The sequence below is a fragment of the Protobothrops mucrosquamatus genome, unplaced genomic scaffold, assembly GCF_001527695.2.
Source record: "Protobothrops mucrosquamatus isolate PMUCROS unplaced genomic scaffold, P.Mucros_1.0 scaffold547, whole genome shotgun sequence".
Classification (NCBI taxonomy): domain Eukaryota; kingdom Metazoa; phylum Chordata; class Lepidosauria; order Squamata; family Viperidae; genus Protobothrops; species Protobothrops mucrosquamatus.
The window spans coordinates 785,465-800,056 of NW_015386851.1; the positions used below are offsets into that span (position 1 = coordinate 785,465).

At 40.4% G+C, this 14,592-nt stretch overlaps 1 protein-coding gene across 1 annotated transcript; it reads right to left on the bottom strand.

Annotated features, from left to right (window-relative positions):
* Window positions 1-11,745: 11,745 nt before the first annotated feature.
* Window positions 11,746-12,889, bottom strand: LOC107288391 (adenosine receptor A3-like). The gene has a single exon (XM_015817008.2). The coding sequence runs from the start codon at window positions 12,887-12,889 to the stop codon at window positions 11,804-11,806; it is 1,086 nt and encodes a 361-aa protein (XP_015672494.1). The 3' UTR covers window positions 11,746-11,803.
* Window positions 12,890-14,592: the final 1,703 nt, after the last annotated feature.

Consider the following 14,592-nt stretch of genomic DNA (forward strand, 5'->3'; position numbering starts at 1 on the left):
ACCCTACCTTGTTATTCAAAATTTATGTCGATTATGGTATCATCAATATGCTTGTAGCACTCAGCTTTATCTCAAGAAAAACCAAATGCACAGGTATATAGAATAGGTAGTACCTTGCTCAATAGTAGTAACTGTGAGAGGGATCTCGGAGTCCTAGTGGACAATCACTTAAATATAAGCCAGCAGTGTGCTGCAGCTGCCAAAAAAGCCAACACAGTGCTAGGCTAGAGCAGTGGTGGCGAGCCTATGGCACGCGTGCCAGAGACAGCACTCAGAGCCCTCTCTGTGGGCATGCGCGCCATGCCCCGGAGATGGCAACTGTCCCTCTTTAAACAGCCATCCACTAACTCGCCGAGGTCCCACGTGGCCGGATGCATCCCAGCATGACTGGTTTCCCTCCCCCTGTCCCATCTCTCCTGGCCTCGCATGCTCTCCTTTTCCCGGGTACAACCCACTGCATCGCCGCCTCAGCTGTCGGCCGGCCATCCAGCTCAGAGGTGGCTTCTCTGGTGGTGGGCTGCAGAGCACCAGAGTGCGCCGGTCGAGGGGCCAGCAGGCTATGGCTGCCTACGGACACTGTCAGCCCCCATGCGCTCGCTGGCCTCTGTGTGCGGGGGCCGATGGTGTCAGGGAGCAGCCGCCCCAGCCCCTGCCTTGCCTTGTCCTGCAACAATGGCACCCCTGCCCTGCCTCACCTCACCTCACCCCACAGGACGAGACTCCTGCCCACCGCCCCATCTGCCAGAGATCCCCTGGATCTCCCCCAACCCTGCTTGGCCCCCTCCCCATGAGCAACATCAAGGTGACCATGCCCACCTTGGCCACACCCACCCAGTCTGCCATGACCACCACAGCCATGACCACCCAGTGGGCCACGCCCACCTGGCACCCGGCGATAAATAAGTGGGTTTTGAGTTGCAGTTTGGGCACTCGGTCTCTAAAAGTTTCACTATCACTGGGCTAGAGGGATAATGAAGACCACGTGAAGTGTTAATACCACTTTAAAATGCCTTGGTAAGGCCACACTTGGAATACTGCATCCAGTTTTGGTCACCACGATGTAAAAAAGATGTTGAGACTCTATAAAAAGTACAGAGAAGAGCAACAAAGATGATTAGGCAACTGGAGGCTAAAACATACAAAGAACAGTTGCAAGGATTGGCTATGTCTAGTTTAATGAAAAGAAGGGCTAGGGATGACATGATTGCAGTGTTCCAATATCTAAGGGACTGCAACAAAGAAGAGGGCAGATCAACCTATTCTCCAAAGCACCTGAAGGCAGGACAAGAAGCAAAGGATGGAAACTAATCAGAGAGAGAGAGCTAACCTACAACTAAGGAGAAATTTCCTGACAATTAGAACAATTAATCAGTGAAACAGTGAATCAGTGAAACTTGTCTCCAGAGGTTGTGGGTGCTCCAGGTTTAAGAAGAGTTTGTACAACTATTTGTCTGAAATGACATACAATTTCCTGCGCTGAGCAGGGGGTTGGACTAGAAGATCTCCGAAGGTCCCTTCCAACTGATATTCTGTTATTTTGCCTTTTGCTGGAAGCTATTGCTTGGCAATAATGGTGGACTGTGGGAGGACCATTCAGCTAATCCTGAATCTGACTAAGATGATGATAGTGTGGTTAGGTGTTCTCAGGCCTGAGAAATAGGAAGATGACTCTGCTAGGTAAGGTAGAGTTCCTTCCAAAGGAACATGTGTCTTCTTTGAGATGTCTCCTTGATTCCCACTATCAATGGTTTGGGATTTTTCCTGCCCAGATGAGGTAGTCGTACCATAGCTTTCGTTATGTAAATATTTGAAACTCATACTGGTGGATTCTATCATAAATATTTTACAAGAATGACTCAAATGTGGAATAAATTATTATTATATAAACAGAAAGATTATGCCATAATCTTTCAATTTAGATTTTTGGATCTTGATAATGTCTTCTATTCTATGATCTCCTGTAGTTCACTTTATTCTTTTCAATCACAGTTACATCTGGTGTGTTAAGGCCCAGGCATTATCAGACTGTATTCAGAAATTCCATAATATTTTAACCTGCTCATTTAGACTACTTTTTCAACTCTGTGTTTATTAATGGCACATGGTAATTTTTATGGATGTCCCAGTGAATCATTTTGGTGACTGTGTAATATTGTTTAGAATCGGTTTGTGCAATCTTCTTGCATGAGCTGAGTGTGTGATCTACTGTTTCTTCTCCCTCTTTGCACAATCTGCACTTTGAATCATTTGATGATTTTTTGGTTCTAGCCTTGATTGCATTCATTTGAACAGCTTGCTTTAGAGCAGCCAAAATCAAGCCTTCCATTTCCTTTTTTTAAATGTTCCAGTTGTAAGATATTGCCAGGTTTTATCTTTATTCACTTCATACTAGAGCTAGACCTTTTGTAGAAACTGACTATATTATTCATTACATAATTGATTAAAGATTGTACAGAATAATACCAAATAATATTAGTAGTTATACAAATGAAAGATTTCTTGCATAAGACGAGATACAAATACATGTTTATTTCGCATTGAGAATAAATGTATATGAGTCTCTGTAGAGCTTTACAGCTTTCTGGGAACAAATCCAAGTGTTTTCAGGAGTCTCTAAAAATGTATTCTTAATATAATATTACTAAAAATGGAAAATAACTCTTTAAAGCAGTAAAACTACAGTTTATTTAGTGAGCACTAGATGGTGCCATTGAACAAGCCTACTTTGAGATTCTCTTAGTGGGGCTGACGTCACATGCTCTTGGAAACTTGGCAAAAATCTTTTATTTTATTTTTATTTTATTTTTATCCCATTAGGAACAAAACGTGGGAGCAGTGTGAATGAAGAAAAAAAAGAAGCAATATCAAGCATACATAAAGATGAAAATAAGCAGTTACGAACACTAGATGGATTAGGCAGAGTAAGTGAAGAAATAAATAAAAAGCAACTGTATATTTGAAAAATATGAACTTCCCAGGGCTGCCTAGATCAGTGGCCCCCAACCTTTTGGGCATCAGGGACCAGTTCTGTGGAGAGAAGTTTTCCCACAGACCAGAGGGGGCGTGGTTTCATGTGCTGCCTGTCTTTGTACTGTAGACAACAACCCCACCTTTCTTCTTATATATTTACTATCCATTGTAGAGTGCAATTATGAAATTAATGGGGTTTTTTATTATTGGTTTTGTCATCTTCAGCTATCACTTTAATATCTGTATGTGACTTATTTCAATCTTTTAAGCTCTCTTTAAAAGGTTTTTTTTAACAGAAAAACAAGCTACCGTATGTATTAATTGAACTAAACAGTGATTAACATAGCTTGTGTGTTTGTGTGTGTGTGTGTTTGTTTTAAATCTATCTCAAGAAAAAGGAGCCAAACAAGACCCAGATAATATCATGCACCCAAGAGTTGGTGGGTTTTTTCCCCAACAATCTCAGATGCAGATTCAATGAAAAAGCCTCTACAGCACATAAAACACACACACACACACAGAGAACCATGCTGTGATTTGGCTCAGGCAGGAGATATTTCTTGACATGAATAATCTGAAACTCAAACAAATCAGGAAATTACAAAGAACAGATCCTTCTTTATCATCAAGATCAGTTTTTAGAACTTTCCTTGAAGAAAAAAAAGTGTTGAGGTTTTGTGGAACTGAATGACACTGTGAACCAAAAGTACTTTAATTTTCAAAACTATGAATTGTAAACAGGAAAGTTTACAAATACTAAGTTTGCCGACACATGGAGAAATCCTTTACCTAAAGAATATGCTTTCTTCCACTATGTGGAACAGTGTGAGATTGTGGACTATCAACAGTCACCCATCATTTTTGGGCAGGAAAATGGTTCTTGTACAATGGATTTCAAGATTAAACTCCATGTTTTGCTCACTAAATATCAATACATTGTAGAGAATAGATGAACAAAAAAATCTTCAGCAACTGAAAACCATCAGAACCTACGTTCATAATTCAATACCCAACTCATGGAGTATAAATAACTCTTAGGCTTTAAAAGTTAAACTCATCAATAGCTTAATTTTCTCTGTAATCCTCATAAGATAGTGTGTGGGGCTCTAGCATATTCATTTATTGTAATTATAAAGTGGGCAAGGGATACATCTCATAGCAGATCCCACCATTGTTTGGGGCCACTGATTGGTTCTGGATTTGATAAATCACAATATGTTATTTGTTTGGGTGAAATAATTAAATGTATATCTAACCCAATGAAAGAGGGGGTTTGGGTTTACCAGACTTGAAATTGTACTTTGATGCATGCTGTTTGGTCTGGTTAAAAGAGTGGGTGAACCTCCAGAATAAGAGGCTACTTGATTTGGAAAGCCATGAATTAAGGTTTGGGTATTTATGGTACGATAACGTTAAAGTAAATGTTGATTTTAATAATCATTTTATTAGACATGCCATATTAAGAGTTTGGAATAAATATAAAACAAGGTTCTTTACGAAGTTGCCTCTTTGGGTGTCCCCCCAAGAAGCTTTTTTTTAGAAAAATATGGTGGTGAAGACACATTGGTGGATGTATGGTAAAATATTATCTTTCAACTTTGGAGACTCCACCCTCAAGTCAAAGGAAGAACTAGAATTAGAAAGTCATGTCTGCTATTGGTTTACATACCTACAAATGAAGGAAAGGTTTAAACTAGATTTAAAAAGTGATGGGTTTGATTTTGCTAAAAATGAATTGAAATTTTTTTCTATCTGGTAGTGATGATCGTATTATTGCCAAGATCTATAAAATGTTATCAAAATTGAATTTGGAAAGTGAACATGTAAAACACTTTATGAACCAGTGGGCAATGAATTTTGGGTATAATGTGATGCTTGAACAATGGGAGAATATGTGGATGAAATGTTTAAAATTTACATTAAACTATAACAAAAGAAAATTTGTACAAGATGATGTATCGCTGGTATTTAACATCAGATAAGTTATCTAGAATGTATAAAAGTATTTCAAATGAATGTTGGAAATGTAAATGTAAAGGACTTTTTATCATTTATGGTGGACATGTGATAAAGCAAAGAAATACTGGAATAGGATTCATATATTAATGCAGAAAATTCTTAAAGTGAACATAAAGATTAAATCAGAAACTTTCCTTCTAGGTCTAATAGAAAAAGACTTGGAAAAAAATTTGGAACTCTGATTTTATATATGGTGACGGCAGCAAGATTGCTCTATGCACAAAAATGGAAAGATGTTTCCATTCCCCCCATGGACAAATGGTTACAAAAACTGATGGAATTAACAGAGATGGCTAAATTGATTGTTTTGATAAAAGAAAAGAATATAAGTAATTTCTTTTCTACTTCTGGACTTTGTGCTTGAGGTGGAAAAAAAATGATATTATGATTTTGGGTTTCACTGGTTAGACTGATTTGTTGATATAGAAATGGCTAGTTCATACTACTATAAAAATGTAAAAAGTTGAGATTCAATCTTAATGTCTTATTTTACAGCAACAGAGGGAGTCGGAAGTCAACGCCTTTTGTTTCTTTCCCTCCCCTCCTCCACTTTTTCGTTTTCCATTTCCCTATTGTTGTCTCTTATTTGCTTTTGTTATTTTCATATTTTATGTTATAAATGAATAAAATTATAAAAATAAAAAAGTACTTATTGATGGGGCAGGGAATCCCATTTATAAGATGGGATTCTTGCCCCATCAATATATATGTGTGTTTACTGCAGAAAATGAAAAAAAATGTATATCTGACCTTTTCACCGACTTGCTGTAAACCACAGCAGAATTGGTGTTTTCCTTCAAGTTACCACAGGTGGTTAATCTTTCTTTGCCTGTGTAGCAGATTAAAGGGGATTTTAATTTGGTGTGGCGTAGTGGCTAGTTGTAAATGTTGCTGGTTAGCTGGGGAGCTTTTAAATATTTTGAAATCACAATGATTGTCTCAATGAGAACTAGACAACCTATGATCCATTAGGTAATTGTTTCAAAAATATTTCCTTACCTAAACGGAGAAATAAAATGACCGAGGGCAAAAAAAACCAAAAAAAAAAACAGTGGGAGTGGGAACAACTCCTGACTTCCTGCCATCTTGACTGCAACTAACTGCCTTCCAACAGCCAAAGGTGTGACCAGTCACCCAGCCTCTGGAGGGCTAGGGCTGGACCAGTCTGCCTGATCTCCAGCAGTGGAAGGAGGTGCTGCTCTACTCAGCCTCTGGAGGAAGGATAGGATAGGATAGGATAGGATAGGATAGGATAGGATAGGATAGGATAGATGGTCCAGTCTCTTTTTGAAAGCCTCTGGTAATGGAGCACCTACAACTGGTATTCCATTGGGTGGTTGTTCTTACCATTAAGAAATTTCTCCTTAGTTCTAGGTTGCTTCTGTCCTTGGTTAGTTTCCATCCATTGTTTCTCATCTTGCCTTTTGGTGTTTTGGAAAATAGTTTGACTCATTTGTCTTTGTAGGAGCCCTCAAATATTGGAACACTGCTATCATGTCTCCCCTAGTTCTTTTTTTCATTAGATTAGACATACCCGATTTCTATAACCATTTTACACTTCCTGTAATTCAATTCCTGTAAAGAAGGCAGGCAGCCTGGCAGCACTCAATTCACCACAAATTAGCCAAATTTCAATCCTATAGGAGTCATGGGTCTTGGATTTTGGATGTCTTCTGTAAGATAGTCCATTTGAAGTACCTAGGCTCAAAAATTGCTGCCCCTTGAAGCACTGTTTCAATAGGTTGCAGACCAAGAGTTTTAGTAGCATATTATATTTAGTAGGATATTAAGTTTAGTTTTTCCCAGAGATTGTGTCGTCATCCTTCTAGCAGTAAGTCATTTGCAGTCTGCCTGGTTTCCTAGGGTTTAATTAAATTAAAATAAAGATCTGATGAGAAAATTCCTCCCATGGGACTTTTTTTCAAGATGAGAAGGAGGAACAGAGAAATAAAGCTTGTATTCAAAGTAAAAAGAATTACATCCAGTACCCTGTACCATTTCATAATAAATACACCACCAAATAACTTGGAACAGGGCATGGAGTTGCTTTTACATAAACATTGGCATGGAGCTACTTCTCTGTATGGCCAATCCTAAACAAATATTGACCACGTCTAAGTTTTTGATGCTATGGAGGTACTTAAAATATACATGGAGATGAATAAGATCAATTGTGCTTCCTTTTTCTTTCTCCAAGCAAAAGTCTAACCAATCTCCTGGACCATCTACTATCAGAATATGAGTCTCCTGTGAAAGAACCCCACATCTGGAAATTGTATCACACAACGTTTGGTTACTACTATGTTTTAGTCAAACTCTTTGTCCAGGATATAATACAGAAATTGATTTGACCTATAATAATAATAACAACACAAAACATTCTTTCAAGTAACTGGTCTTGAATAGATAATTCACTCAACATGTTTCTTAAGAAAAACAACTCTCTGCTGTGTATTTTTTTCACAAAATGTTTAATTCAGTCTACAATTTTGCAGTTTTCTATTTCCTCATTGCATTTTTTCCCCTGTGGGCTTCTAATGCCATTAGTTGCCTTTTACAGCAGTCAACAGCTACAGACAGAATGTTAAGTATATAGCATAACCTATTGGGCAATTATGTGACCTTAGGAATAGTCCTCATTTTTCAAAACAGTACAGCAATAGGCCTTGTCTGGTCTTGAGCCCAGTTTTCATGTTCTTTTTGCAGTTATTGTTTTGTATGGCTCCTTTGAAAAATACCAATAATGTCACGCTTCCCTTGTTTGGATATAACCAAGGACTTGTTCTATTATTACCCATAACAAGGAGCCAAATCTACAACTGAGGGAATTCAGCCTAGTTTCCAAAATTCTGAGCCCCCCACTCACACACAGCCACTACTTTTGAACCCATTATTCATATGCAGCGGTTACTGCAATAGATTGAACCTACGAAGAGAATGATTCTTGTTCTGTGTGCATTTCTTACATGGAAAGCTTTGACTTGTCCATATCTATAGTCTGAGTAGCTGGATAGAAGTATCCCATCACCTTTAATAAAAGAGTTCCCCTTTCTTTTTTCTTTTCTTTTCTTTTCTTTTCCCCCCCATTGATTAAGATTCTCCTTGGATTGATCTCATTGTGGCTGCCTCCAAGTAGTCTTTAAGGGTAATATAGCAGAGGTTTGCTATTGACTTTTTTCAGGATGATGTTTTTCAGCTTCCCAGTGTAATCAACAGAGAGCCAATATGGTGTAGTGGTTAAGGCATCATGCTAAAACCAGGGGACTATTGAGTTCTAGTTCTACCTTAGACACAGTCAGTTAGATTACTTTGGACCAGTTAATTTCTCTCAGGCCTAGGAAGGCGACAATAGCAAACCACTTTTGTAAAACCTTGTCAGGAAAACTGCAGGAATTAGTCCGGTCAGTTGACAGGAGTGGAAAAAAAATCTAGTCAATAGCCCTGGTATTCCCAGATGGTCACTCTTCCAATACTAACCAAGGCTGACTTTACTTCCATCCAAGCCTGGCAGATTGTGCGATCTGCTAATATCTTGTTCTTCATTGATCCAACTCTCAGATCACAATGTCCTAAAATCAGAAGGCAAAAATACTGTAGAAAAATGCCTATTATTTCCTGGACTTTCCTAACCTGGTAGGCTTCAATGTATTGGGATGTTAAATCTCAGAAATCCCTAACTATAGGCATTCCAGAATTGGCACTAGGATGAGTGGGTTGTTTCAGGTCATGTGCAAATAAAATGGTCTTGTGCTATCATTTCACATGCAATGAAATACCGTGTATCAGATTAATTTAATTACAAGATTATCAAGGATAATCTGGACATATTGCAAGGTTACTGAAGGAACTCAAGAATTTGCAACATGCAACAGACATGGGAATAGTAATTAAGATGTTGAAGGCAATAAAGGAAATTTCAGTTAAAATTTACACAGAGATAATACTAACGATGAAAATAAGCCAGTCATAAACACCTAGCTCAACCTACCTCTCAGGAATAAAATGAAAAGAAACTTTCATGAGACCACTGAGTTCCCAGAGAAATAATGGGATATAAATGTAATATTATATAAGCCAATATTTACTATTTCAATGGAGTTTTTGATCAAGCATGTTCACGTTTTCTGTGCCTAAGTACAAACATTCTGAATTGTTATGAAATAAGGCAAAAATAAATGAAACATTTATGCTCAAGAGTTCAGATATAGCTTCATATATCAGTTTACTCTCAATTTAAACTGCAAGAGGCTAGGAGAAAATTCTCTAACTTAATCTATGAACAATGGGAAAAAGTAGCCTTGGAGCATCATGTAATTCACATTTTTAGATGATTTCAAGAAAAGTTTACACAGGCATCAATCACGTCTCCTGTAGTTAATGAACATTATGTTCAGAACAGAGAGAGGCGTTTTGCTAACAAATCCTGCTCCAGCAAGGAAGAATTTCATTTTCCAGTGGGAATGAATTATTAGTCAGCTGTAAAAAATATTTGGGCACCATGAAGCTTATTTTTTTAACAACACTAACTTCTTGAAATCACTGTTAATGCCTCTGATTTCTACATTTTATTTCTCTTTAACTTCATGGGCTCAAGTAAGAGTAAGAGACAGCTGTTGTGTCCTTCACTGCTTGTGCAAAAACTGTTTGAATTGATACTGACTTCTTCAGGACTGGCAATGTGCAATGTAAGTGTACTAATTGCTGTTGCCCTAACTTTTGGCCTGGCTTTATTTCCCCATTCAAACCCATGGTGCATATAAATTCCTTTCTTGAGATTATACACCATGAGTTCACCTAAACAGATTTTGACTCCATTAAATTTATGCTAGTTGTTAAGCTGCAAGACTTACTTATAATTTGTAGTCACCCACACTTTGTTTTTGAGTGCATTCTCTGCATTTTGTTCAGATACTAACTTTTGTTCAGGAGAAACTGGTTCCTCAAGTTTGAAATAAAAACCATTTGTGTGCAGTTCTGATTTCGTGGAATGAGTGACTTCATAAAATCATTTTATCTCTCCTCAGACATGGTCTGTTTTAGAAATATAAAGCTGAATGCCATGCCTGAAATTCAGCAAAGGAGAAACACAATAATGATTTGCCTGTATCAAAGAGCATTAGCCATTTGTTTTCCAAACATGATTTTCTACTCCATGAATCAAAGCACATCATGACATCCAAGAATTTGGATAAGACTGCGGTCTAAATGAACTTTTTTTTAGGGCTGAAGAAGTCAGGTTAGTATTGTATTTCTGTCCTTTTCTTTTTTAAACTAGAAAATTTGAGTTATAAAATATTTGACAGTCCTCTGTGTATGTGTGTCTGTGTACATGTGTGTGTTATAGAAAAACACATTGAAAGGATGGTCGGGTAACTCAACACAAGCCATGCTACTTCCAATTCTGAAGAAACCTTGAACCTCAAAGTATAACAGGTTGTGTTTGCCCCTTTACTTCCCATACAATCAGTACAAAGCTTTTACTTAAAAGGTGTTTCCTGTGAAAAGGTTTTACTATTGGCAACTGTTTCAGATAAACTTTGTGTGCCTTTTGACAGATTATTATTTCTGTGGCAATATTTGATCAAGGATATTTACTCTTACAGAACACATTCACAATGTTTGTTATCAACACAACCACATACAGTCAAAGTTGAATTATTTTAACCCAATCAAAACAGGAAAAGTAGTATAATAAGAGCATGAGAATCGTTTCAGATTTCAAATGAAAGGCATGTGATCCATCCTATTTCTTATTGTGATTTTACATTTTTCCATTCTTTCACTGCCAAGTCCCATACAAACACTGATTACAAACATGCTGCATTTTGAATCCTTTTGAATGAAGTTCTGGACTTGCAGCTGGGAAAACTGAAACCATTTTTTTCTACATTGCTGTAGACCAGGGGTCTTCAAATTTGGCAACTTTAAGACTTGTGGACTTCAACTCCCAGAATTCCTGGCTGGCTGAGGAATTCTGAGAGTTGAAGTCCATAAGTCTTAAAGTTGCCAAGTTTGAAGACCCCTGCTGTAGACTAACGTCATATTTCTTGCAAAACGTATGATTTGTGAGTGTAGAACCAGAAGTCTGGAGTTCAGAAAATATAAATAAATATGCAAATATCAATGTCAATAAAATGTCAGCAGTTGTAAAAAGTGCCATTTTACCATTTTTAAAAAGGCATTTTTGTGCAAATACGTTTCTGAATAAATGCTGTAGAATATATACTGAGTATTATAACCATATTTGAGATTAACAGTAATTAAAAGGTCATTGTTTTTCAACTGTACATTGTAATACATTACATAGGATTACTTTTGCAAAATAGAACACAGAGGACATATTATTTCAGCCCTCATCATGCCTAGAGATTCATTCATGATGTGATGCATTTTAAAGTTTTTTCTTCTCTTTCTTTCTCTCTCTTTCTCTTCTTTTTTATATTTTCTTCCTGTAAATCAAAACTGGAATATTTTTATATGGACTAGGAGTCACTAATAAATAGCTGCTCTGTATTAAGATATTTATCTAGCAGCAGTTTTTAAAAGTGCAATGTGCTTCCAACACTCCGAAATGTATCCTCATAAATTCATTGTACATTTGCAATACAAAGGTCAACAGGCTCCAATCCAGTGAATGGAAAGAAAAATCTGGCACTCAGAAAGTACATACTTTGGGGGGGGGGGAGGCATTCCATTAAGCTGCAACAACTGAAGAGGAAAATAGTTATTGAAAAATCCAGAATCTCCAGCTAAAATACCCAGACCTGCTCTGAAGCAGTCATCTCTTTAAAAACAGCAAGTACCAATTCTGCCACTAGCTGGTCTCTGGACGGAGCATCTCCTTGAGGACTATCACACAAGCAGGGGAAGAACGGTGCCCCTCCAGTGAGTGACTGGAATGATGCTGGAAATCAGCTTTCAGCATTTGCTTGCAGAATATTTCCCGCAGCCCCTGCCGGAACTTGGGGTCCCAAACACTGTAGATAGCCACATTCCAACAACTGTTGGAAGCAAGGATCCAGAAAGCATAGAAGGAGAATTGGCACCATTCATAGCCTACCACAGTGCCCACAACAAATACAGCAACGGGAGCAAAAGACACAGAGAATGCAAAGGTCAGGATGCCAATGGTCCTGGCAGCAGTGACATCTGAGTAAGAGAGCCTGTGGGTTCCCTGTGGCTCTTCCCTCAGTTGCTTCCTCATTTTGTGGTACTGCCGGAGGGTGGCAAAGGTGATGGTGTTGACAACAAAAGTGCCACCTAAGAGGGTGAAGTCAAATATTGGGTACAGGAGCATGACGTTCCAATTGGACTCTGGCAACTTGCCTGGTGAAAAGCCATAGATACACATCTTACTGCAGGAATTGTATTCAAAGGTGATATTTGGAATTGAGAGCAGAGGTATCACCGCCAAGGAGAAGCTCAGTATCCAAGATCCAAGAATGAGCCAAGTGATCCTGCGCTTGGTAATCACAGCTTTCCTGTGCAAGGGCCTCAGCACAGTGATGGTCCTCTCCACCGAAAGCAGAAATATGGTGCTGATTGAGACAAAAGTGCACCCTGCAAAGATAGGGCCAGTGATCAAACAGACTGACCAGCCAGTTGGACTCCGTTCTTGCTCCGTCTCATAGGCCAACGTGTTCATCTCCTGATAAACTGAGTAAGGTACTACAATAAGCCCCACAGCCAAATCAGCAAGGGCCAAAGAGACTTTTAGGTAGCTTTGGGGTGTCCGGAATTGCTTTATACAGAAGAAAACCAGGAGACTCACCAGATTTCCAAGCGTGATGGCAACGATCAAGAGGACCATGAAGAGCAGCTGGCAGACCACTCCAGCAAAGGCCAGTCTGCAGTCTGTACTATTGGCACTCCTGGTGCTGCTGCTGCTGCTGTTTCCCATCATTGATCAGGCTCTCTTCCCTTTCGCAGGACAAAACAGAAAGAAGCCAGCTAGGGAGCTCCACCTTCAAAGTGCCATGGAAGAGGCTCTACAGGCCAGCAGTTTTCCAGGATGCTTTGCTCAGAAATGACCAATCCATAGGGAAGTCCATGCCAACAAGCTGAAGTTCAGTCGTTGAAGTTCAGATCAGCTGGTAGCACCTGAGCAAAATTCAAACAGGAAGGGCTCCGAAATAACAAGTCTTCTCCATATGTTAAAAGAGGGAACAAAAATCAGAGAAGCAACATCTTTAGGAAGGAATCTGATCTGTGGCTTGTGTCAATATTCGAAGAGTAAGTCGACACTTTCAATCACTGTGTGTGATCCCTCAAAGAACATCCTAGTAGCCCTGCATTTTCTCTCCTCCTCTCTAATACAGATAGTGAATTGATATACTCCTAACAAATGGTGGTGGATATTCTTGAAGCATTTTGATGCATTTTGATATCCAGGCTCCTCCCCTCCCTCTTTGGGGGGGAAGCAAGTAACCTGGACGGCAGCTTTTCAGAGCCTATGATTACCCAACTGCACCACTGCTTCTAACTCACGTTAAAGCTACCTCCCTGTAGTAAATGCAGAAGGGCTTCCTAAAAGGCGGCCAACCCAAGAGCGCATCTTAACTCTTCTCCGCCCTTGGAGGAGGAGGCTCTTCCAAAGTGAAAGCTCCCATCCAAACCCAAACCTGTTGATGCTGTCCATCAGCCCGCCACCCCCACCTTACCCCAAGACATAAGGTGGCTTTTAAAAACGCACCTTAGAAGCACTTCAAGACTGGGACAATTTGTTCCATAGAAAACTGCCCGGCATCTTCCAGCCGCGCAAAATAACCCTGGCACAGCAAAATAACCCTGGCACAGCAGCCAGCGCGCGACGAAATTGCGCGCCCTGCGCACATTCTGCGCTTCTGGGCATCGCTGGTCTCCGCAACGATTTTCGCTGAGTTCCTCGGCCGGCCCCGAAGGGAGCTCGGCTACCAGCGAGACCCTTCCTGCAGCGGCAAGAGCGTCCAGCTCCTACTCGCAACTTAACTGCAAACTCCGCAGTCCTGGCGCGGCGCCCCCCCCCCCCCCGCCTTTCGCTTTAAGTCAGAACCGGCCCTTCGGAAGAGCTCCGCCGCCTCTCGTGCCTCTCTCGCGTCGCCTCTGCCCGATCCCCGCGCTGCCTCCCGGCGACCTGCTGAAAGCGCCGCTCGCCACAGGTGCTGCTTACCCAGACAGGTAGCATCGCCTGGCTCGCCTGCTGAGGAGGCGGGGCAGGCGGGGGTCCGCCCGGGCGCTCCTGTCTCCCGAGTCGTGGACCTGAACCTCTCCGCCAAAGCGAAGGGCAAGCGCCGCCTGGATTTTCGCTCCCTAAAGAACGCCAGCCCGGCCGGGGATGCTGCTGCGTCTGCCCAGGGGCGGCACCTTTGCATGGGACGCCCGAAGGAGCTCGGAGGCGGGAAAACAATCGATCCTCGCAGCGCGTTTTTTTTTTTTTTTTTGCCTTCTCGGGTTCGTGGGCAAAGAGCCCCCTGGAGTCAGCCTGAGCTCCGGGCGTGGTGCCTCATCCCCTGGGGAAGCCGTATCCTGTCCGCTGAGCATGGAACAGGAGAGGTCTATGGAGATGCTCACTCATCCAGGTCATGGTTGTCCCAAGAGGCAACTGGGCTTCCTTTGTTTTAAGCT

What these genes read in the sequence shown, in the direction of transcription:
- LOC107288391 (XM_015817008.2), bottom strand. Translation starts at nt 12,889, where the DNA reads ATGGGAAACAGCAGCAGCAGCAGCACCAGGAGTGCCAATAGTACAGAC.